Consider the following 22,014-nt stretch of genomic DNA (forward strand, 5'->3'; position numbering starts at 1 on the left):
TGTCAGAATATCATTGTTTCTGTCCTGCTACTGTTTCCAGTTTGTGAAATAGCAGAGTAGGCTAATCTGCCCTCTGCTACAATGTAATTCCAAAAGTGCAAGCTGAACAAGCCGAAGTTTATCACATACTTGAATATTTTAATATTTTGGGGGGGATTTTGCACGATATGCCTTTTAGGTTGCTGGAGCTTTTTTCCTATTCAAATCTCCCCTTTTTAAAAATAAATTTAAAAAAACTTCACAAAAGTCATTGCATTGAATTGGGTTTTCTAAAACATTGTTTGACCTTATTCCTGACCTCCTCATAAAATGTATCTCATGGCTGTCATCTCAACCTGCTGGCTCACTTATGTTTCCCAGAATTTTCCAAAAGTAGAACAGGAGGCAGAGCCTTCAGGTTTCAGGCCCGTCATGTGGAACCAGCTCCTAGTTTAGATTCAGGAGACAGACACCTTCGCTACTTTTAAGATTAGGCTTACAACTTTCCTTTTCATAAAGCGTATAGTTAGTGCTGGATCGGGTGACCCTGAACCCTCCTTTGGTTATGTTGCAATAGGCTTAGGCTGCGAGGGGCTTCCCATGATGCACTAAGTGTTTCTTCTTCACTCTTTTCTTTTCATTCCTTGTGTATTTATACACTACTACTATATTTATAATTAACAGTTAGTAAAATTTGACTCTTCCTCCCATAGTTTACCTTTTGTCCCGTCTCTCTTCTCTTTTCTCCCTCCCATCACTCCCAGCAGGTCGTGGCAGATGGTTGCCCCTTCCTTTCTGCTGGACGTTTCTTCCTGTTAAAAGAGAGTTTTTCCTTCTTACTGTCGCCAAGTGCTTGCTGATCGGAGGGTCATGTGATTGTTGGATTTTAGGTCTAATATTGTAGAGTCTTTACTTTGCAATATAAAGCACCTTGAGGCAACTGTTGTTGTGAATTGAAGCTATATAAATAAAATTACATTTAACTGAATACATTTTTACTTGGCAAAAGGTGATTCTGTATTATGAAAAGTTCTCCCTACAAATGATGTAGGTTTTCTGTCCTTTGTCAGGTTTGTTTTTGTGCAGATGGCTTGATTTGAATGCAACAAGCCTCTGTGTTTGATTTTGCTGAATCACTTTAATAGAGAAATTGTTGCAGCTTCACGATAAAGACAGAGCGAATGAATGCTTTTGACGACATGACTTTGATTAAAGCTGACTTAATTTTGCGCCTGTTGAAGTGTAGTAAACCAACATAAGTTATTTGAACAGATGCATAGTGGGAAAGCAGCAAGAAACAGAACTGACTTAATGAAGGATCGGGATTAGAATTTAAATCAAATCAGCTGAATTATTCATAGATCCATTCGGTTTGCAGACAGTTATAAAGAAAATATAACATTCTTCTTCTTAGGATTCTTTCATAAAAGAAATAATTAAACGCCACATCCATAAAGGGCACATAATATTGCCTGAAATGTAGTAAAAACTTTTCCATATGTGACATAATGATGTTCATGTGTCTGAGTTATAAAAGGAAAACTGCTTTTAGCTCATAAGGTTAAAACAGACCATCGAAGCTATGAGGTAATCCATTAAAAATTTATAGTGAACGTCGAGTGACTTAATGTCTTGTCATTGCTGATTATATAATAGAGATATTTTGAACGGCATCCACCACAACAGAGTGCTGCCCTCACAGCTGCAACTTTTATCTTAACATGCTCTGCATCCAGGGTGCTCAGTACAAATAAACCTATAAATACTTGACTCTATTCACCGTTGCCTCCGTGTGGCATTCAATGGAAACATAAAAACAGGGGAAAGGGATGTTGTGTATAACAAAATGCCGGGAAGTCACTGAAGATAAGGATACAAAGGATATACTGTATCGCTCAGTTTTAATAAAATGGCATGAGCGCAAGGATGAGAGAGCAGATGGAGAGAGAAAAGCACAGGGCTGATTGAGAACCTCTAGTGGTTGGTGAATGACTGGAGAGAGGGCTGATGAAAAGACAGCAAGGGTAGCAGTCTTGGTGTGACGCCAGTGTATTCCTAAAGTTCAGGGCTCAAGTCTTCCCACTCCTTCATCCTGCTCTCCATCAGCTCATTTGTTGCCCTGACAACGCTCTTACTCGTTGAACTGCACCCTCAGTGGAGTGGATAAAGGTGTGCGTTTTGTGTGCATGCTCTTTTTTTTTAGCTGTTTTATGTGTTGAGAAATTTGTCCTGCATTCTTAAAGCCTATTGACATTTTGTTGAACTCAAAGGAATGGTCCTACATTCTTGGCTAGCTGTTTCCCTGTTTCCACAATTTTTGTTGCGCTAAGGTAACAGTTATTACCCCTTTATAATATAGCTACACGACGACTGATTATGGAAGTTTTCTACCTGCGAAAACACTATCATTCAGTCATGTGGGAAATATCTAAGGCAGACTATATATAAAAGATGGAATTAGTCAGTTTACTGTTGGTGCTAGGACCATACTGTTTGTTTGATTGCTTGTTTTTTAAGCCTGTGATGATCATATTGGAACTGGCTGATTTTATGCAAAATTCTAAAAACTTCCTTCAAGTGCAGCCGCTGCTTGCTTAAGCTTCGCAGCATCTCATTTATCTCCCTTTAGATTTTTTCTGAATTTGCAATTGAATTTATCAGGTATGTTTGAATTTGCAAGTTGTGATTAACATTTTTATTGTAACACAAAACAGAAGCATAAAAGCCTGGGTTTTATATTTATAGAAGGAGAAGACAGTGAGATATCAGCATATTTAATGTAGCGTCAGCAGGACTCTTCAGGATCCACTAAGCCTACTCGTTTTAGTTTAATATGATGTGTTCTGAGATGAAAAGGATCTTATAAACTCATTATGTAGTCACATATTGTCCTGTAGATTGAGCCTGTGTGGTGGTCTTATTGTGCAGTCCCTCTCTTTGTGGCACTGGCACAGTCTTAAGGTGTGTGTGTGTGTGTGTGTAAGCATCCTGGTCTCTTTGTGCACCAGTCTGGCTGTTGGCAGTGCTGTTTGATTCTTGGCAGGTGGATCACAGCTTCTTGCAGCCCAGCTGAAGCGGTGGATACCATCCAGTGAGCGAGCGGTCGAGAGACCTAAAAAGACAGCGAATAAGAAAGAGAGAGGAAGACAGAGAGAGACAGACACCACAGAGGGAGGAAGCGGGAGTGTGAAGGAAAAATAGACAGACACAGAAGGAGATGAAGAGACAAAGAAACAGAAAAAAAAAGTTTTGCACATTCTCCGCATTGTTCTATAAGTAGTTGCAGTTTCAGTGTTTTACTGCTTTTGTACAGGAATTTCTAATTCACAAATTCACACCCTCCACCCCCACCTCCTCCTCATCTTTCACTCTCAGAATGTAAACCTCACAGTCTGGTGTTGAAAATCAATACGACAGCTTGTTTCTCTGTAACAAAACAACTCTCACAGTAATCGGGTCACATGTGCACGATTACGGATCTGTGCACTTGTGTCCTCTGACAAAGGCCTCAGGCAATTAAAGTAATGTTTGGGTGTCCGTGAGCGAAATTGTTGGGTCCCCCGGAAGGCGTATTGTTAGCCAGAAAGGTTGGGAAAAACCTTCTTAGTAGATGTCTCTTTTCTTTCACATGGTCTCTCCACACTTGGAAGATGTTCAGCTGTCATGTTTAGATGCTCACGGCCTGGAGATTGCCTGTGCATGTTTGTGTGTGTATGTGTGTGTGTGTGTGAGAGAGAGACCAGTCATTAGATCAAATATGAACCTGGTCTGAGTGACTGAGTGATGAGCTTTGAGTTTTTATTCTGGGCCAAGGCAGGTCTTGACCAGGCTTAGATTTCACACTCACACACAATTCAGGCAATTTCCCCTGAGAAGGGGAAGAAGAGATAAAATGAGACATGATGAAAGTGTTTAGATAGACTGAGGTGTGGCTTTGTGTTTGTTTGGGGAAGACTGGAATGTATTTACATAATTTCTCTGCATCTTTGTCTTTGACACATGTCACGTACAGATACACAGCCATGCATACAGTATAGTCTGTACATGCTGGCTGTGTCAGCAGCCAGGAAACTATACCTAATACATTATTGATGTGTCCAGTCAATGATTACAAGTGATAAGAGGTATTGACAGGTGTTGGGAGAAAAGAAAAAGTGTTGATCTGTAGGTTTATGTGGTTGTGTTTTCCCAGTGGGCTGCAAAATGGCTTTAAAGTAGGTCTATGTATTGACCTAGTAATGCTTTAGCTGACTAGACAACAATAAGACATATTTTGCTATAATGAGAAAAAAGCAGCAACTACAAAAAACAAACAAAATAAAAAAAAAATTCACATGTTTGAGACAAAATCTAAATTGGACATAAAAAAGGATTAGTTACTGCGGATATTTACAAAGACAGAACATTTCAAGAAGCTGGATTTAATGATGTTTGCTACGTGCAATTTAATGCTAACTGCTAATACCAAAAATGCATATCATTTTTTGTGCTTGAAATAAACAGATTCTGGCTGTGTTTAGAAAATAGTGCAACTTGTTCGTTTTAAGTTGCCTGTAAAACGAACCAACACTATGAGCACTGTTTGGATATTGTGCTTATATGCTATATAAATCTGGCCCCTAAGATGTTAACTGGTGAGTTTTAGCATTTAGCTGTTTGCTAGGCTAGGCTAATTCCATACACTAGAATAATAAAAGTGTCTTAAACCTGCTGTCTTTTTCAAGGTCAACAGGTTATGGAAGTTTGCTTCAACCTTTAAAACTATTATTCAATGGTCATTATCTCACAATTTCAAACTACATATCTCAAAATTTTGACTTAATAATGCTAACTTTTAAGAAAAAAACTCAAAATTTGGATAATGACATGAACTTTAACTTATCTGTGGCAGAATCAAGTTTTAGACTAGGGAGCTTTTACAGGACAGTTTGGCTGTCAAATTCCACAAATTTCAGGTATATATTCCACAAAATATTATCAACGTTTTTTATTCAGACAGTTCCTTTGGTCGAAAGCAGTTGAGAAAGAAAATTAATACAAAGTGACCTGTATTTTATCCAGACAAAGTAACTTATTTATAGACAGACACGGTGATTCAGAATTTCAGCTGAGTTAATTTAAAGTTTTAATCTTCCAATCATCTGCACTGTGTTGTGGAGATGAATGGTCTTTTTTGTAATTTGGGTGAATTGACCCTTTATAACTGTCAAAGGTACTCGGTTATACTCTCTGTGAAATACATAAAACGGTACTAAAAGAAGTGAATCACAGAGAATATCACATAATTCATAATTGCTTGTATTTGAAACAGGCAATTTTGCTAAATTCCTTGTTGATAGGAAGCTTTTATCTTCGCGCAGAGATATGAGAGTGTGGGGGAAAATAACGTGTGTGCCTGTGTGTGTGTGTGCGTGGATGTGTGCCTCTTTGTTGGATTCTGAAATCATATATTATTATACTATTATGTCCCATTTCTCTGTGCCACTCCAAAGCCCATGAACTGAGCAAAGCAGTCTAAATGGTCTTTAGTTCCTCTAAATACACCATGGGCTGGAGGCTCCGTCTGACCTTTCGCTGCGCAGCACCTCTCCACCACTGTTTCTGTCTCATCCCTCTCATTTAATCTATCTCTCTCTCACCCCAGCTCCACTGTGCAGCGCCTCTCTCTACTTCATTATACCATGCGCGCTACTTTCTTTGTGGCTGTTTTCTCACTCGCATACCGCTTTGTGCAAGTGCAAGCAGACACACGCAGATATGTGTGCTATGACACGCGCACAGTGCACATATATATACACGCATTATTACAGCATGACACGCCTCCCTGCTGTCACACAGTGTGCTGAGCTGAGGGGAACGGCTGGGTTTCAGTTTGAGCTGATGAGCAGCATGAGCACAAGAAGAAGAGAAGGGAAGGAAAAGAGGAGGCTGGACCAATTTTACAGTCCCTTTGTTATACCTACTAGCAGTATGGATACACAGAGGGCCTTGTAAACAGACACGTTCAGCCCTTTTCAATTGAGCGATTAGCCTCATTTGCATTCAGGAGAGCAAACTTTACAGTAGCGGTAAATAGTTTTTCCAGGTCACTGCTCCTACCTTATAAAAATTGGAGTGAATATGAAAGTGCGCTGCTTAAGAGGGATGCTTCTTGTTTAAATTGTGTCACATCAGCGACTCACACAGCTGATCTTGGATCTGTGGATTGAAAGCATACATTCAAACCTTTTCACAGAGGAAGGGTAACCTGTGAAGCACACACAATATGAGAGAGAGCGAAGAAAGAGCAAAGCAGAAGTCTCTGCAGATGGATACTGATTAAATATTGATGGTCAGCAGTGTTGAAGGCTTGATTAGGACCTGAGTGAGCCAAGAATGAACAGTGCCGCTCATCTATAAATGCACTAGCAAGTACCACGACCATATATCTGTGGTATTAGCAATTTGGCGATACATTGGTATCAGCCAGTATCAGCATTTATAACAGCTGATAAATGAAAATTAAAAACATAAAGAAGAGACACCCTTCAACCATGTTATGAGCATTGATGTTGCATACTTTGCCTGCAAGAGGGCATGCTGCAACTTCTCTGCAAGTCTGGAAGAGTTTGGCACCGCATAAAAGCGCAATCCATGAAATGTTGTGCCATATTTTCTTAACAGGAACTCCTAAACAACTGCACATTACAAATGTCGGGGAGATCTGCTGGAACGTGTCTAGAAGAAACAAAAATATGATAAAAATGTATCAGACTTTGAAATAATTAAATATCAGTATGAGCCTTAAAAGTCCTATATCGCTCAGGCTCTACTAACAAGTGATAAACACACACACAGGTGCAGAACCGTGCTGTGCAATCTAAACAGGTTTTCATTGTGCCTCCCATAGGTCAGCCTGCCACAGCGTCTTCTCACTTTTCACTCTCACCTTCCTGCATCCCCCCTCTACTTCCTCTTGTTATGCAGAGACCACACACTGGAAACAGCACGTTGAATCTAGAGTAAACCAGACATGCACACGTCTTCAATCGACAACTAATGTACTTAAAATAATGCATCAAAAGGCAAGCAGATTATTATTGTACTATTCCTGCACTTAACAGCACAATAATCTCCTTCTAGCCACCAACTGAACTGAAGTGAGCCTTAAAAAATATATATAACATGTAACCAGCATTTTCGTCTGACTACTCACTGTATTGTCTGAAGCCAATTTCAACTGTAAATACAGTCTTTCTTACGGCTTCGTTGAATGACTTTGTGTCCCCTTGAACTGGAACAGCTGCAGCGCAACCACAGTAATCTTGGAGTTAAAATTATAGGTTCACCAGTGCTTCTGATTCCATTGCTGGTGTACTCCAACACAACAAAAGATGCCCTTGTGGAACACATTTTGAAAGTGTCTTTGTGGAAAACTTACAATGCGACATAATGTTATGTTATACATTCAAGAGAGAAACATGCCGCACCATGTCTGGAAAACATCAGTCGTTCTTTAAGGAGGCAGGGATCAACAAATGCCACAAAAATGTCCTGTATGTGTCTGTTAACATTTTCTCTTTTTTTTTTTTTTATCTTCCTTGTGTTGTCACAGTTACTTTGCTGGACTCAATGTCAGCTTTGGCCGACCTGGGCTGGGAGGCTTATCCTAATGAGGGGGTGAGTACCTGCAGTGTGCAACACACACACACACACATAGATATATATGATCTGGCACAAAATAAGATGTTATGTTGGCTTGCATTATTTCAGGGGAAGAGGTAAGGACTCAAAGCTAGCAGGAGGACTGGAGTGTGTGTTTTAGAGAGCACTGGGTTCATAAGCAGTCTTTGCTAAATCGGGAGTTTTCAGTGGGAATTTACAAATTATTTCTGCTACGCTGAAAACGCTGTGGTGCTGGAGCCTGCATTTATTACAGGCTGCGATTTTTGGGATGGAGTGAAGGGACACGATGGGGGGAGTAAATATCCCTACATAAGAGGAGATGGCATATGCATCCTAGTGTTTCTGCATTGTGTACATGTGCCTGCAGGGTGGGTGTGTTGCATAACTAGACTTTCTTGGTCATGGGGGACCACGGGAGTTTGGAGTGCAGCTATCATGAATCAGAGCAGTGAGAAGAGGAAGAGCATATAGAGGAAGAATGAAGAAGTGCATTCAATAGAGCGGATTCTGTATGTCACTGTAGTGCAGGGGCTGTTGAATGGCACTGAATTAATTCTATTTCCTCTTGAGTCACACTTCTCTCTCGCTCGTCTTCCCTCTCCACTATTCAGCATCAGTGTGTTAAATTGCAGGATGCCACACGCGGTTTCATGGTTGTGTGAAGTGGAGAGGCAGCTGATGTGTGCAGAGCCAGGCAAAGTTGTTTTCTCAGGCAATCAAGGGTATCGAGTTCGCTTAATTGAAATGCTCTTATTGTGCGGTCATATTGTAGATGTTTGTGGATGTTTTTATTTTTTCTGCGGTCCCTGTAGAAAGAGCAGAATGTGTTCCATCTGTGGCTAAACTAAGCAGGTCAATCTAATTTAAGTTACTTTTATTGAATATGTAGTTCAGGTTGGGGTGAACACGTGTTGTTAGTTTACCCTCAAAGAAATGTGTTGGCTGGAAAGTGAAGCGTACCCCATCCTGAATATCTTTTTTTCATGGACTGTCAGATGGGGAGACGCTGGTCTCCACACAATACCTCTGTGAAATAAATACTATAAATATAGCCTCCTTTTATCCACCCGAGACTTTGCAAAAATAAAAGTGTTTAGAGTCTTTACTTTTTATCAGCTTCTTTAATCAGATCACGGAAATTAGTTTGTAAAATCTTTTGCTTTCATTGCCCATCTCATGCGGTCGTTTGATACACGGAGCCGACGTTATCTCCCACTTGGATCGCTCTTTTTCATCTGGTAATTTAAGAAAATATACAAGTTTCTACAGTGAGCTATGATGTTGCCACAAAAATAAAAATCTATTCTTTATTGACGTTTGAGGGTAATCAGGTACAGAGCAAATAAAAGGGAGTGCAACTGAAGGACTCCTCAAAAATTAAAAAACGAGAGACTTGCAAAGTGTAACCACTATAAATCAACCGAAATTCAACAGTTTAGTTGTGGCAAACTTTTATAATTGATAAAAGTAATTTTATTTGAAGCCTCTGCCTCACATTACTTTTCATCCCACTTTGTACTTATCCGCTTTAGCACTAAGCAAATGAGCTTGAAACATAACTCATGTCAGCTCTTTATGATTTTGTTTTTTGTTACTTGTTTTAATCAGTTTTCATTTTTTTCTTAATTTGTTTGGTTGAGAAAAACTTTCCTTGGAGAGTGTTAAGGCAGGCCATGGGCCAAATTACTACTTTAAACCTTTTAGCCCAAAGTTTTACAGTTGCTGAATCTTTACTTTTCTATTTCATTGTGATGGTCCTTGGAGTAAAAAATGCATTTACCTTGCCACCTATCCTCAGGGAAACCAATACGCCAGCGCTGTTTAAGTCTTCACAGTAGCTCCTGGCACAGTTTGGCCTTCTACTGGAAGTTTATTCTTACAAGATCCAATAAAGCTAAAAATTTCTTGCCACAAGATTTTACTGCTTGCAATTTCTGCACAATTCAAGTCATGGACTGTATCTCTATTTGTAAAGCTGCAAACTATCTATTTAATTTTCAGCTGGTGGCATTCAACATAAAAAAAAAACAGTATAGAGACCAACAAGGGCTGCCAATCGTGCTGGCAAAAGTGCTGTTTGTTTATGATGATTCTGCATATGTCTAAAAATGAATGTCGTAAAGATTTACTAACTTGTGTAGAAGAGAAGTAATAGAGCGATAAGAGACTCAGAGAGGAGAGAAAATGTGTTAGGGTGGTGAGAATGCCTTGTGTTTTATATCAGGGGGATTATCTAGTTGACCTTTAAGCTTTAAACCTGAGGATTATTCTCAGTGAGAGGCAATTCCCACCAATATCAGGCCAATGTCTACCTGAATTAGTCCAAAATCACACTTGACCCTCACGGGTCACGCTTAATCCGAGCCGTGCAGGGCCGGATGTGGCTGAGACTGAGTGGAGCGACCCATTTATGTCACCACAAAGCAGTGAGGGACACAAAACAGATATGTCTTAATGATGTTTGAAAATGGGAGGCCCAACTGCCTCTCGGCTTCCCCAGAGGCTCCGCGGCCCTCACTGGTCCCCTGACATTTTTTCTCAACTTTTTATCCCCTACCCTGTCATTTGTCTTTCTTTTTTTTTTCCTCCCCCTCACTAAGCCAGAGCTTGTTCCAGAGTTTGGCGGCCAATTATGTCCTCATAGGTGTACCCATCAGATGATTGCAGAAGGAGGGATGTTATGTTAAGCCGGTGAATGCTTGAATCTAAACGCTGAGCCGACGTCTCTGCTTCACTTCAAAGCAATCAAGCTGGCTCTGCACTGATTGGCCGAGGTGATTAAGAGTTCAGGGAGGAGGGTTTCAATTTGAGCCAACAAAGCCCTGGCAATAGTTATAAGTTGTGTGTGCATGTGTGTTTGTGTTTGTGCATGTGTGTTTGTGTTTGTGCACTTGCGTCTTAAACAAGAAAGCTGAAACCCTTGAGCCTATCCCAACGTTTCCTCAGTTGTATTTTTAGGAGACTTTCTCTCAGTTGTGTGACGTATCTGTATCATTAGCAAATTAGCAAAGCCCGGTTGTTCTCAACTTCCTAAGCACACCTGCGTCTCACACCCGGCAGAAGTGACAACGAGCAGACTTTGCGAGCAGGGAAATAAGTTGCTCAACAGGAAGTGGCAGCAATCCAGCCACTCCAATCTCTGCCTACAAAGAAATAAACAAAGACATTATAAAGCCCTTTTTATCCCTCAATGACTATTCCCATAAATGCTTTAATCACCCCTCCCCGGGGACTCAGCTTTGTGTGTTTGTGTGGGTGGGTATGTGTGACCGTCCTGTGATGTCCGACTGGTCTCCGCTCTGCACAGATGGATCTATTTAGCTGCCAGTCGTGCCTGTTATTTACCAACATTCATTCCTCTCTCTCTCTCTTTCTCTCACTGTCTTTCTTCATTTTTTTTCCTCCCTCGGTCTTACGTTTTTGTTCTTTCAGTTGAATCGAGTGCAGCTGATCACAGCGAGTCTCAGCCGCTGCGTTTGTAAAATCGTCGAGCTGTAATACGTCCTTTATGCTGTGTATAATCTCCAACTCTTAACTGCCTGTCAGGGACATTTGTGTCAGCTGACTGTAGCATCTTAAATAATCCTCTGCTTCTTCTTCTTCTTTTTCTTCTTATTCTCTTGTTTTCTTCTTCTTCTTCGAATTTCTGTGTCTGTTGAAGTACTGTTAAGGTCAGGATCAAGAGAGAGCTGGTTTTGTTCAAGCTCCAATTCATACACAGTAGAAGAGGCTGTGGAGATTAAAAGCATCTGAGCGCACAGGAGAGCTGGCGAGTGAGCGCAAATGTGTGTGAGAATGTGTGTTTTTATGTGCCTCTGTTTTAGTGCTCAGGACTTCGAGGTGAAATGCGTCAGGCTTTTGCCGGGTTGTTGGGCTGTCACATCAGATTAACCTCAAGAATTCAACCTCAGCTTGGACTTCGCTTGTCTGAAAGTTTCTCTCTGCATTTTTGCTGCTTACTCGGCTCTTTCCTTGCCCGTCTCTTCTTTATTTCTCTGGACTTTTGGGACATGTCAGAGATAATTGGTGTTTACCTTGGTGGGTCGTGGTCTGGGTCCACTGTTGTTTGATTTTGCACAGGTTAGCGTATTTGTGTATACTGTAGTACGGTGGGTAACGAGAACATGTAAGTAACTCTGTGCTCGTCACTCTGGAGCTTAAAGGCTTCAGCCTTAAGATGATGACAGGAGCTCAGAACAAAGATGGTGGTCTCTTCAGTCCTAGCCACAAACTAGAGCCTATCCTGTGTGTGTGTGTGTGTGTGTGTGTGTGTCAAAGAAAATTGAGTTAGCGTCCTCTTGAATGGATCAGATATCTTGAGACACTGAAACCACATTGGTTTATTTTCCTTTTCTTTAAGGAATAAAAATGTTCTTTTTCTTTGTGTGTCTGTCTGAGAGTGGTATACGCATGTGGGTGCTTGTCTATGTGTGAGTAGATAGAAATGTTTTCCTGCTCATGCGAGAAGTGTTCTCAATTACAGCCGTAGTCAGAAGTGGAAACAGATGGTAGTGGATGATGGGAGACAAAGTAGCTCTGTCCTACCTACTCCTTCTTTCTCTCCTTCTCTGTCTTTCTCTCTCTCTCTCTCTGCACGTCTCACACACACGTCTACCTCTTAAGCGTTAAATCGCCCGTTCACTTCAGGAAAAACATACCCACTTTGCGAACACGTGCAGCATAGACAAAGACAGTCCTTCAGTGATCTTGACACACATCATCACTCATAGTCACCCATACATGAAAACAGAACTTGCAGAGCAGTGTTGCTTTGCACTAAACCACAGTTCATTGAACTTAGACCCAGTTTCCCTGTAACCAGTCTTTAAACTGAGATCCTCTTTGTCCACGCGCTAACGATGAAAGGGAGTGGTGCTGTTGTCAGCCTGGGCCCAGTGCCGCTGAGCGTCACCCTGACTCAGTTTCACGTTCCCTTGCTCTTTGATTTGAAATTTATGTTTTAGTTAAAGAGATTTCCCCTTTAACACAAATACTTCTCAGCAGCCCTCATCACTTCTCTTTTCCTTCCTCCATCCCCTCATCACTCATCCACTTACTCCCCCTTTCACTCTCTCTTCCTTTTTTCTTCCCTCCCTCTTCTTTGCAGCTTCATGCAATCTTTCTCCTTCTACCCAAATTCTTTCTTTGCCCCCAAGCTAAATAATGGAATTATTTTAATATGCAATGTCCCAAATATGCTTGAAAAACCTAAACTAGCAAATGAAAACATCATTATAAATCATCTCTATTTACCTCCTGTTTCTTATTCTCAGTGGGAGGAGATCAGTGTCATGGATGAGAGGAATACCCCGATGAGGACCTACCAGGTGTGTAACGTCATGGAAGCCAACCAAAACAACTGGCTGAGAACGCGCCACATCAGCCGGGAAGAAGCGCAGCGCGTCCACATTGAGATCAAATTCACCCTAAGAGACTGTAACAGTCTACCCGGGGTCCCTGGTACCTGCAAAGAGGTTTGCATCACACAAGCATAATACACAAGCAAGCTTCATAAACACATGATCAGCATGTGGGCTTTTCGGTTAGATAACAAATGCCGATGCAGCTGGTGTGTGTGTTTGTGTTTAAGGCCTCCTGTTGCATTTATGCTGCTCGTTTGCCCACTCGTCCTGAGCAAAACATTGAGTGTTGATAGGCTCCGTGGCTTCTGCTGTGTAGCTGTCTGCTCTTTGAAATATTTTTGGTGTGAAGTACGAAGAAAAAAGAATACATTTCCTTAGTGTTTTTTTTTTTTTTTTAGATCAATAGCACACGGGTAAGTTATATGTCAAGTTGAGTGGTTTTTTGTTTGCAGTTGTTTGCACTCCTGCAGAATATTCTCTGACTATCCACTGTGCTCGGCAGCATTTGCAGCATCTTCTGTAACTCCTCAAATGTGTGACTTAGTAGATACATCTTAATTAGACCACTAAGTAGATCATTTACAAATTAGACACATTAAATGCAGTTTATTTATTGCTGTGCTGTGAACTGTATGAATGGAAGCACATTTAAGGCATATTTAAGACCATCGCCTCACCATTCTGTGTGTTTCCTGTTCTTATATGAAGGTTGTTAACATGTGTATTATCAACAGGTCTGTCAAAAGGAGGTGTGTGTAATCTAGTTACTGTAATGCAGTTAAAAAATACAAAACAACTTATTTTTCATCCGTTTCCAGTCAGAATACTAAACACAAACAGGGAAACACAGAAAAATAACACGAAGCAATAGCTGGAGAATAAATCAAAGTTTATTCTACAGGCTTTTTTCGTTCTTTTTATTCATCTTTTTCCCGCCCTCCATTCTCTTATAACACTGCTCTGTTCTGTATACATTTCAATTCGTCTGTCCCTTATATGCCTTTCAGTCTTACTACATCTCCAGAATAAATAATGGGCTTAATGTGACAGTTTAGAGCTGCGCTCTCATGAAGCTGCAGACAGCGTTGCTGACTTTCAATCCAGACAGATGCACTGAGATACGGAGACAAGCTGCTGAAGAGCTGCAGAACAGTGGATGGCTTGTTAAAATTTCACATTGGATGGACCCGCTCATACTTTTTATCTGTCTCGGTTAACTGTGCGTCGTTCTGATGGATGCTGTTTGTTTTTGCAGACATTCAACATGTACTACTATGAGTCCAACAATGCAAACCTGTGGTTTATCAAGGAAAGTCAGTACATCAAAATTGACACTATTGCTGCAGATGAGAGCTTTACACAGGTATGGATACTCACACAGAGAAAGCATAAGAACATTTTCAATTGCTTTCAGTTTGCTAAAGATTGCATTATCCCATTCACCAAACTCACATGTAAAATATATCTTTTGTTCACAGGTGGACGTTGGCGACCGTGTCATGAAGCTAAACACGGAAGTGCGGACCATCAACAACTTGAGTAAAAAGGGTTTCTACTTGGCCTTCCAGGACCTGGGCGCCTGCATTGCTCTGGTCTCCGTGAGGGTCTTCTACAAGAAATGTCCACTCACTGTGCTAAATTTGGCCCAGTTTCCTGACACAATAACGGGTGGAGAAACGGCACTGGTTGAGGTGCACGGTGTGTGTGTGAACGCCTCTGAGGAGTTTGAGCCTCCCAAGATGTACTGCAGTGCAGACGGCGGATGGCTGGTTCCCATCGGGAGGTGTGTGTGCAAACCAGGCTTCGAGGAGAACAAGGACATGTGCCAACGTGAGTGGGGCTGGGGTCCTCAGGCATGTAGGGGACAGAATGTAAGCGTGCAAGTGTTTGTGCATTTGTGTGGGAGAGACAGACAGAGACAGGACAAATGAGGAAAAAGTGAGGTGCTGACATGTTTTGGTGATTAATTCAATTCAGTTCAATTCAAGTAATTTTTATTTATATAGCAGCAAATCACGACAAGGTTTCCTTAGGGTGCTTTATATTGTAAAGTAAAGACCATACAATAATACAAAGAACACCCCGACAATCAGATGACCTCTATGAGCAAGCGCTTTGGCGACAGACGGAATAAAAAAACTCCCTTTTAGCAGAAAGACACTTCCAGCTGAACCAGCCTCACGGAGGGGCACCTCTGCCATTGGCTGTGAGTGGAGGAAGACAGGACAAAGACACACTGTGGAAGACAGACAGAGATTAATAATAACTAATGATTAAATGCAGAGAGATGTGTCTGTCTCCCGAATCCAAACTGGGAGCTGTTCCACAGAAGAGGAGCCTGAAAGCTGAAGGCTCTGCCTCCCGTTCTACTTTTAAATACTCTAGGAATAACAAGTAAGCCTGCAGTCTATGAGTGAAGTGCTCTGATGGGGGTGATACGGTACTATGAGGTCTTTAAGATAAGATGGGGTCTGATTATTCAAAACCTTGTAAACAATGAGAATTCTAAATTTAAAGGAGAGCCAATAAAGAAAAGCCAGTTTGGTAGAAATATGCTCTCTTTCTAGTCCCTGTCTGCACTCTCGCTGCACCATTTTGCTGCTACTTTCAGTCCCAACTTTTTTGAGACACAAATCAGATCAAATTCAAAATAAGCTCATGTTTTTCCCAAAACACTGAAGTATCTCACTTTCAAAGGTTGTACTGTGAGTAGTTTTAAAAGATTTACAGTTTATTTTATTGTTTTTATTCACATTTTTCACAGTGTCCCCACTTTTTTGGAAGTGGTGTTGTGTATAAAAGTGTGTACATATCTATGTGGCTGCCTCTGCGTGCAGATGCACTGTAGTGAATTTTGCAGTGACACAGAGGATGGAATGACAATGACTGTATGTATTTAGGTTAGGGACACACTTTGTGTGAATGTGGTTTTTTTTAACTCTGTGTGTGTGTGTGTGTGTGTGTCATCCCTCCCAATACAGTGAAAACAGCTTTTGTAGAGGAAAGAGTAGAAGTTGCTTTAAGGCATCTCCTCTTTTGTGTGTGTGTGTGTGAGTGTGTGTGTCTGACAGAGCTGAACGTCTCATTTTCCCTTCTCAAGTAGAGGCGAGCAGTATGAGTGTGTGTGAGAAACTGCTTATTGATGTGTGTTGTGTTGCAGGAGGGGAGGAAAAGGTATGCCTTAGGAAGCAGATTATTGAGTTGTAAAACTCCCCAGATGGTGTGTGCAGCATGTGTGAGTTTGTGTGTACATACTGTGCATGCATGCGTTTGAGTGAGCAAGCTGTATTAAGCTCATGCTGTCACCTGTCCCTACGGGCTCACTTCCTCGCCGAAAAGAAAATGGAATCGTAGATATTCATCACTGCAGACTTGAAATCGGTGCGCATAATGCAATTTCAGTTGTTTGGGAGAAGCAGCAGCCAAGACGCCCAGAAAACTTGGCAGTTGGGCCTTAGAGACAAGTGAATAAGAACAAGCTGTACTCTGCAGTTTGCAGACTGGTAATGTGCGCAGATTGTGGCAGAACTCGAGCTGCATCTCAATCATGAAACGCAGACTGTTGAGCTACATGCCTGTCTTGTAAACGTACACACTGTAGTTATTTGACAGGTGAGCTAGCTGGCAGATGTTTACACTACGCAGGTCTTTGTCACAGTACTAAAAACTATTTAAAGTCAGTCTGACACAGCAGGGTGCTTGACCTCAGTGATCTCCATGACCTCGTCGGCCAGATTCTTGACTCTTCTCACTCCAGAGAGAATAAATAGAGTAATAAAGGAGGATTTAACAAGCTGGCTTAAACTCTAAAATCTAAACAGTCTAGGTTTTGTGTGCGCACGTATGTGTGTGTGCTGCAGTTGCGTGCAAAGGTAATGATGGAGTCTTATTGACAGTCTGAGGTCACATGTCAGGAATATATATACGGCCCATGTCTAATAGGTTAGGGTCACCAGAGATGCAGGGAAAACAGGTGTCCACTGCGTTCAACATGGGAAGGAAAGCCAGGTTTCTGTATTCAGTTCATATGTAGCAATTATTCTGGGAACAAAAAGAAATAAATAAATAAAATAAACATTTTCAATAGATTTTAATTCCTTTGTGGTGAATTGGATCTTCCCTCCCGCAGGGATGTCTGCGCCACCTACTCGGTATTAGGAAAAACATTTTTTGTAGGATCATGGGAAGGATTTGCATAGCAATGAAATTTCCTCATACAGCAGGAGAATTCGCTGTCCCACCAGTGTCAGCCAAACATATCAGCCAAACATAATAATGCCAAAAATTCACTCCCTGGAAACCGTCTTTCTTTTGTTTTAAATAACTTTGTGCCTGTGCTGCGTTTGCATGAACATGCTTCTATTTTCATACTATCACCTTACCTTGTCAGAATTCACTTAGCCAGCTAATGCAGCTGCATCCGTAATCAGCCTCATTTTAGCAAGCGGATTCACAAAAGACATGAGAGGACACACAACAAAAAAAAAGTACATCAACTCAGTACGTTGCACTTTAATGTGTTCCTGAGAGAACAACAGCCAGGCTTTTAAAGGGTCCTCTCAGCGCTCTGCATCAGCTCCAAACAAAAGGTTCCTGGCCTGAAACAGTCTGGAGGTCTGGAGGTCTTCCATAGGGAAAACACACTCTGCTAATGCATTTAAATCATCCGCTCCCGTTTGCTGTCACACAAAGAGATGAAGAGGTGAGGTTCGGGGGGAGAGCTTCAGGAGGGCATTTTGTAATTGTCATTGTAGCACAAGTGAGCGAGCCATTTAATGGATGTCTTCAATTCTCTCCTTCCTTCTTGTTCCTTTTCTGTGCTTGTTTTTTTTTCTTTTCTACCATTTAGCACCTTTGACATTCACCGTTATCGTCCTGTGTTCTCTGTGAATCTTTTCCTTGTCTTTGGCTTCTCTTTCTCTCTCTGTCATTCTTTCCCTCTGCCTTCCTTTCTCTCTGTTTTTCTGTCTTTTCTTTCTCACGGTGCAAAGCGCTAATGGAATCATTACTAGCCCCTCTGTGTTAGACAACCACCAGGCACCTCCAATTACAGCTTTTTTTCACAATTTCTGTCTCTTTCCCCTCCCCTTGTCGATTTTCTAACCTTTTTTGCGATGTCTCCTTCTATTATGGGACTGTTCTCCACCTCTCGTTTTCGACAAGCCACCCATTTTGCTCCCCACCCGCCTCCTCTGCCATTGTCTTCTTTTTTTTTTTTCCACCTCACCATTTTTCTTTCTGTCTCACTTCTCCTCCTAGCAGCCCTTATCTCCTCTGTCTGCACTTGTTAAACATTTATAGATCATGGGTTCATCTTTCTCTTCTTCCCTTTTCCAACCCAATGCTTCCCGTTCCCCGGAGAGAGTGTGAAGCTAAGTGTGTTTAAATGTATGGATATGTGTGTTTTGATCTTGTTAATCGAGGGCACTGTGCTAGATTTAATCCGGCGGGTTGTTTCATGACATATAAGGGGAAATACATTGTCCAGGATAAACAGCACACATATCAACAGACTGTGGAATAGGATACAGTGGTATTCATGGGAAATGTGGTCTTAATTTTGAATAACATAAGCAAAAACAAACCACGAGGTTGAGATGTAAACAGTCTTCTGTCATCTTGATATATTTTTACTGAGTTATCATAATTAATGCGACAGTGATGATATATGACTCCATGTTCTTCTTATTGCCTGGAAATCTCATTAAAGGACCAAAACAAATTAACGGTAATGCTTTTTGGCTTTTGCTAACTTGCCTGTGGCACTCACTCTTATCCAGTCCTATTAAAGACAGTCATTAAAATCAGGGACAAAGATTTATTTGCTTTACTTTTACAGGTCGAATAATTTCTTCTGAGATTTCCTGGAAGTAAACTGTTTAATTCGGTACCTTCACCTTCTATTTCTGAGAAAGACCCAAGAAACAATACTTTTAGAGGTATCAACCTTTCAAAGGAATTTCTTTCAAAAGTCCCTGGAACATTTTTTGGTTCATAGACTAAAATATTCTATATTGTGATAACCAATATGATGAATTAAAGTTTATTCTTGATTGTTCATTCTTGAAGATGCTGTCTTATACCCCCTCTATTTTTTTTTTAATAAGAAACTTATGGGGCTTTTAATATAAAGTTTAAAAACAGAAGGGACCATCTACCAAGAAGGACCTGACCAACCTTTAGTACTGACCTGGATCACCTTCATTAAAAATTTTGATTCAGGTTACTGGCTATGGCAGTAGATGCACTCTGCTAATGCCATTAGTTGTGTTTTCAGCCATGCACTAAAAGCAGTGTTACTGCAATGGCCTTTAACTCCTTTGCTCAGTCTCAAGAAATCATACTCATCTGCTTTGTCACTACTGAAGTTGCATAATCGCCCTCTCTCTCCTTCTCTCCCTCTGTGTAGCTTTTGCAGTACCTTGTCAGTTCAACTCCGTCTCTCTCCACCCCATGCAGAAGCCTCTGTCTGCGTAGCCAAAGCCCCGCTCCTCCACTCCCTCCTCTTTCCTTCTCCTGCTTTCTTTATTCTATGTGCCTTTGTCTCTTGTGCATTCTAGTCCTGCTCGCCCTCTCTGTTTCTGTCTGCCACTGTTTTCTTCTATCCCCTCTATTTTCACTGCATACTCCCTTGCCCTCTCCTGTTGTCTCTGTCTTTCATAGCTAGTAGGGGATGTAGTGAATACTCCTCTCAAACCTCTCCTGCTTTAAGCCCTAGGGGTACATGCTGAAGGGCAGGAGCGTGTGTGGGTGTGTATGTATGTAGCTGTGTCACCTACGTGTTCTGTCCTTCTCTGTGGGTCTGACAGCACCAATTACTGCCTCAGATGTGGAGAGATGGAGGAGACGAATTGAAGGAGGGCAGACACATGTCACCTCAACACAAGTTTTCCTCCCTTCCTCTTCTCTCCTTCTTTCTGAGCTGAAAATAATATGGGTCAGCATCACACGTCTGTCCGTCCACTTGTCTGATAGTCTTTTTTCCCCTTTTTCTTATTCGTTTGCTTTTTTGATGCTGCCATGAAGTAGTTTACAAGAGGAACTTTTCAAAGTAACACCACATTCCTCATACTGATTCCACTCAGCTCTCCTGCTGTTCTTTTCACTTCTCCAATTGGATCGAAACCAAAGCGCGAAATACTGAGGAACGAGACCAATGTGCATCTGATTTGGTGTGAATTATCTGATCGCTTATCACTACAGAGACACTGGGTTGCTACACAGAATATTTTAATAGTTAGACTCATTAATAAAAGAGTATAAACTGTTTAACTTAGCATAAAGACTGAAACTTAATCAAAGTTAATAAAATCCCCTACACGAGCTTCTCAAACTCAACAAATAACTTGTTATATCTCTTAACACACCACTTCAACGTCTAAGTGAGGTGACAGCCTATCCCAGGTGTCCTGGGGGTTACAGTGGATGGATGGATGGATTTCTTAGAATCAATGCATAAATAAAATAATGAAACATACAGAGTGTTATGTAGGTGGTTATATGCAAAGATGTTTGTTGTTGGGGCATTTTTGAATGGAGGTAACCATGTTTGGTATCACTGAGGATGCAAAGAGATCAAAACCGAAATCTTTGCTCAACGACTGAATCCTACAAACAAAAGCTTTTTTGAAGTGCTTGTAATAAAGACAAATTGTTGTTGATCCAATGACAAATTTGTCCTTTCATACATAGTGTACAAAAGTCAGTCAACGTAGAAATAAAAATCCCCCCGACTCAGGCGTTCAGTGAATCAGACAAATCAGATGTTTGGGGAAACATGGAGATGTTCCAAGACTTTTGGACATGCAAAAGTATCAGGAAAATGCATAATGCTCAGAAGCATATTTACAATAGAATTTTACACTTTATATCTCATAAGAGGATTTCAGTCCTCCCTTCATAATGAAAGGTCTAAAGAGGGAGCAGACACAGGGAAAGGCTAATCTTCACACCTATGAAAGAGACTGAGCTTTTGTGTGTGTGTGTGTTTATGTGTGTGCGCATGTGTATGCTGAAAGCTCAGTAGGAAACCTACCTCTTTTTTTTTATTCCCTCTACCCTCAACAGCAGAAGAGTGGGTGTGTGTGCATGTGTGAATGGCTAATGTGGACAGTTGAAGCAGTGGGTAAAGCAAGCATTTTATTTTGATCAGATACAGACTTTTGAAGGTCAAGAGCTCCCTACTGTATGTTATGTCTCACACACATGTACACACAAACACACACACACCTCTTATTTCATTGCTGTTCTCATGCTGGCAGCTCAGGGAGCTTGAGAGCATGTAGGTGTGGATAGGAAGGTAGTGGGCGGCTAACAGAAGGATTTAGACAGCTAGTCAGAAGATTTTTGTGTGCATACAGTATATGAAGTGTACGTGTGCACGCTGCTGCAGGCACGGGGGCAGCAAGCTACTGAAGTGTTAGGAAGCAGGGTGTTATTACGATCCAGATGTTCTTAAAGGACAAACGGATACATGTGCCAAGTGGAGGCCAGTTTTCTGTCCTTCTACCTGTCTGTGCGAGTGCGTGCCTTTCTGCTGCACTGGCTGTCTGACTTCCCTGTTCATTTATTTGGTTAATGACAGCCACATTTTCCTTCATTACTCCTTTATTCTCCTTTATCTCCTCTCTCTCACATGTCCCTCCTTAACTCCATCCCTTTTCCCCTCTCCCTCTTTCTCATCTCCTCTCTTTTGTGTTTGAATAAATGACATGAAATCACAAAGGCTTAGGCTCTCGCTATATCCTCCATACACACGTAGTCCCCATCTACATACCCACACAACACTGACCCAGATAATGTCTATTCATGCACAGTCGCAAAGCGCTTCTTCTGCGATGGCTGATCACTCGCCACACATAAGACGAGCTGCCAAATGCCACCTTAACACCAAGGTGGCGTTTGTGCCTTTTGAAGCAACAAAACCAGAGGACACAAAGGTGGCTTTGAAGTGACGGGACATTGTATAGCTGAGTCTGGTGCAGTGGGTTGAACCGTGTGAACAAAC

The 22,014-nt window shown here is 41.3% G+C and overlaps 1 protein-coding gene across 3 annotated transcripts in view; it reads left to right on the forward strand.

Annotated features, from left to right (window-relative positions):
* epha4b (eph receptor A4b) overlaps positions 1-22,014 on the forward strand; it is a 78,337-nt gene that overhangs the window by 6,513 nt on the left and 49,810 nt on the right. For all 3 annotated transcript variants that reach the window (XM_040022007.1, XM_040022008.1, XM_040022009.1), the window contains exons 2-5: positions 7,574-7,638; positions 12,918-13,118; positions 14,263-14,370; positions 14,486-14,837. In XM_040022007.1, coding sequence (XP_039877941.1) covers positions 7,574-7,638; positions 12,918-13,118; positions 14,263-14,370; positions 14,486-14,837 — 726 coding nt within the window. The remainder of the gene's footprint in view (positions 1-7,573; positions 7,639-12,917; positions 13,119-14,262; positions 14,371-14,485; positions 14,838-22,014) is intronic.

Source organism: Simochromis diagramma, unplaced genomic scaffold, assembly GCF_900408965.1.
Source record: "Simochromis diagramma unplaced genomic scaffold, fSimDia1.1 OVJJ01000205.1, whole genome shotgun sequence".
In the NCBI taxonomy this organism is placed as follows: Eukaryota; Metazoa; Chordata; class Actinopteri; order Cichliformes; family Cichlidae; genus Simochromis; species Simochromis diagramma.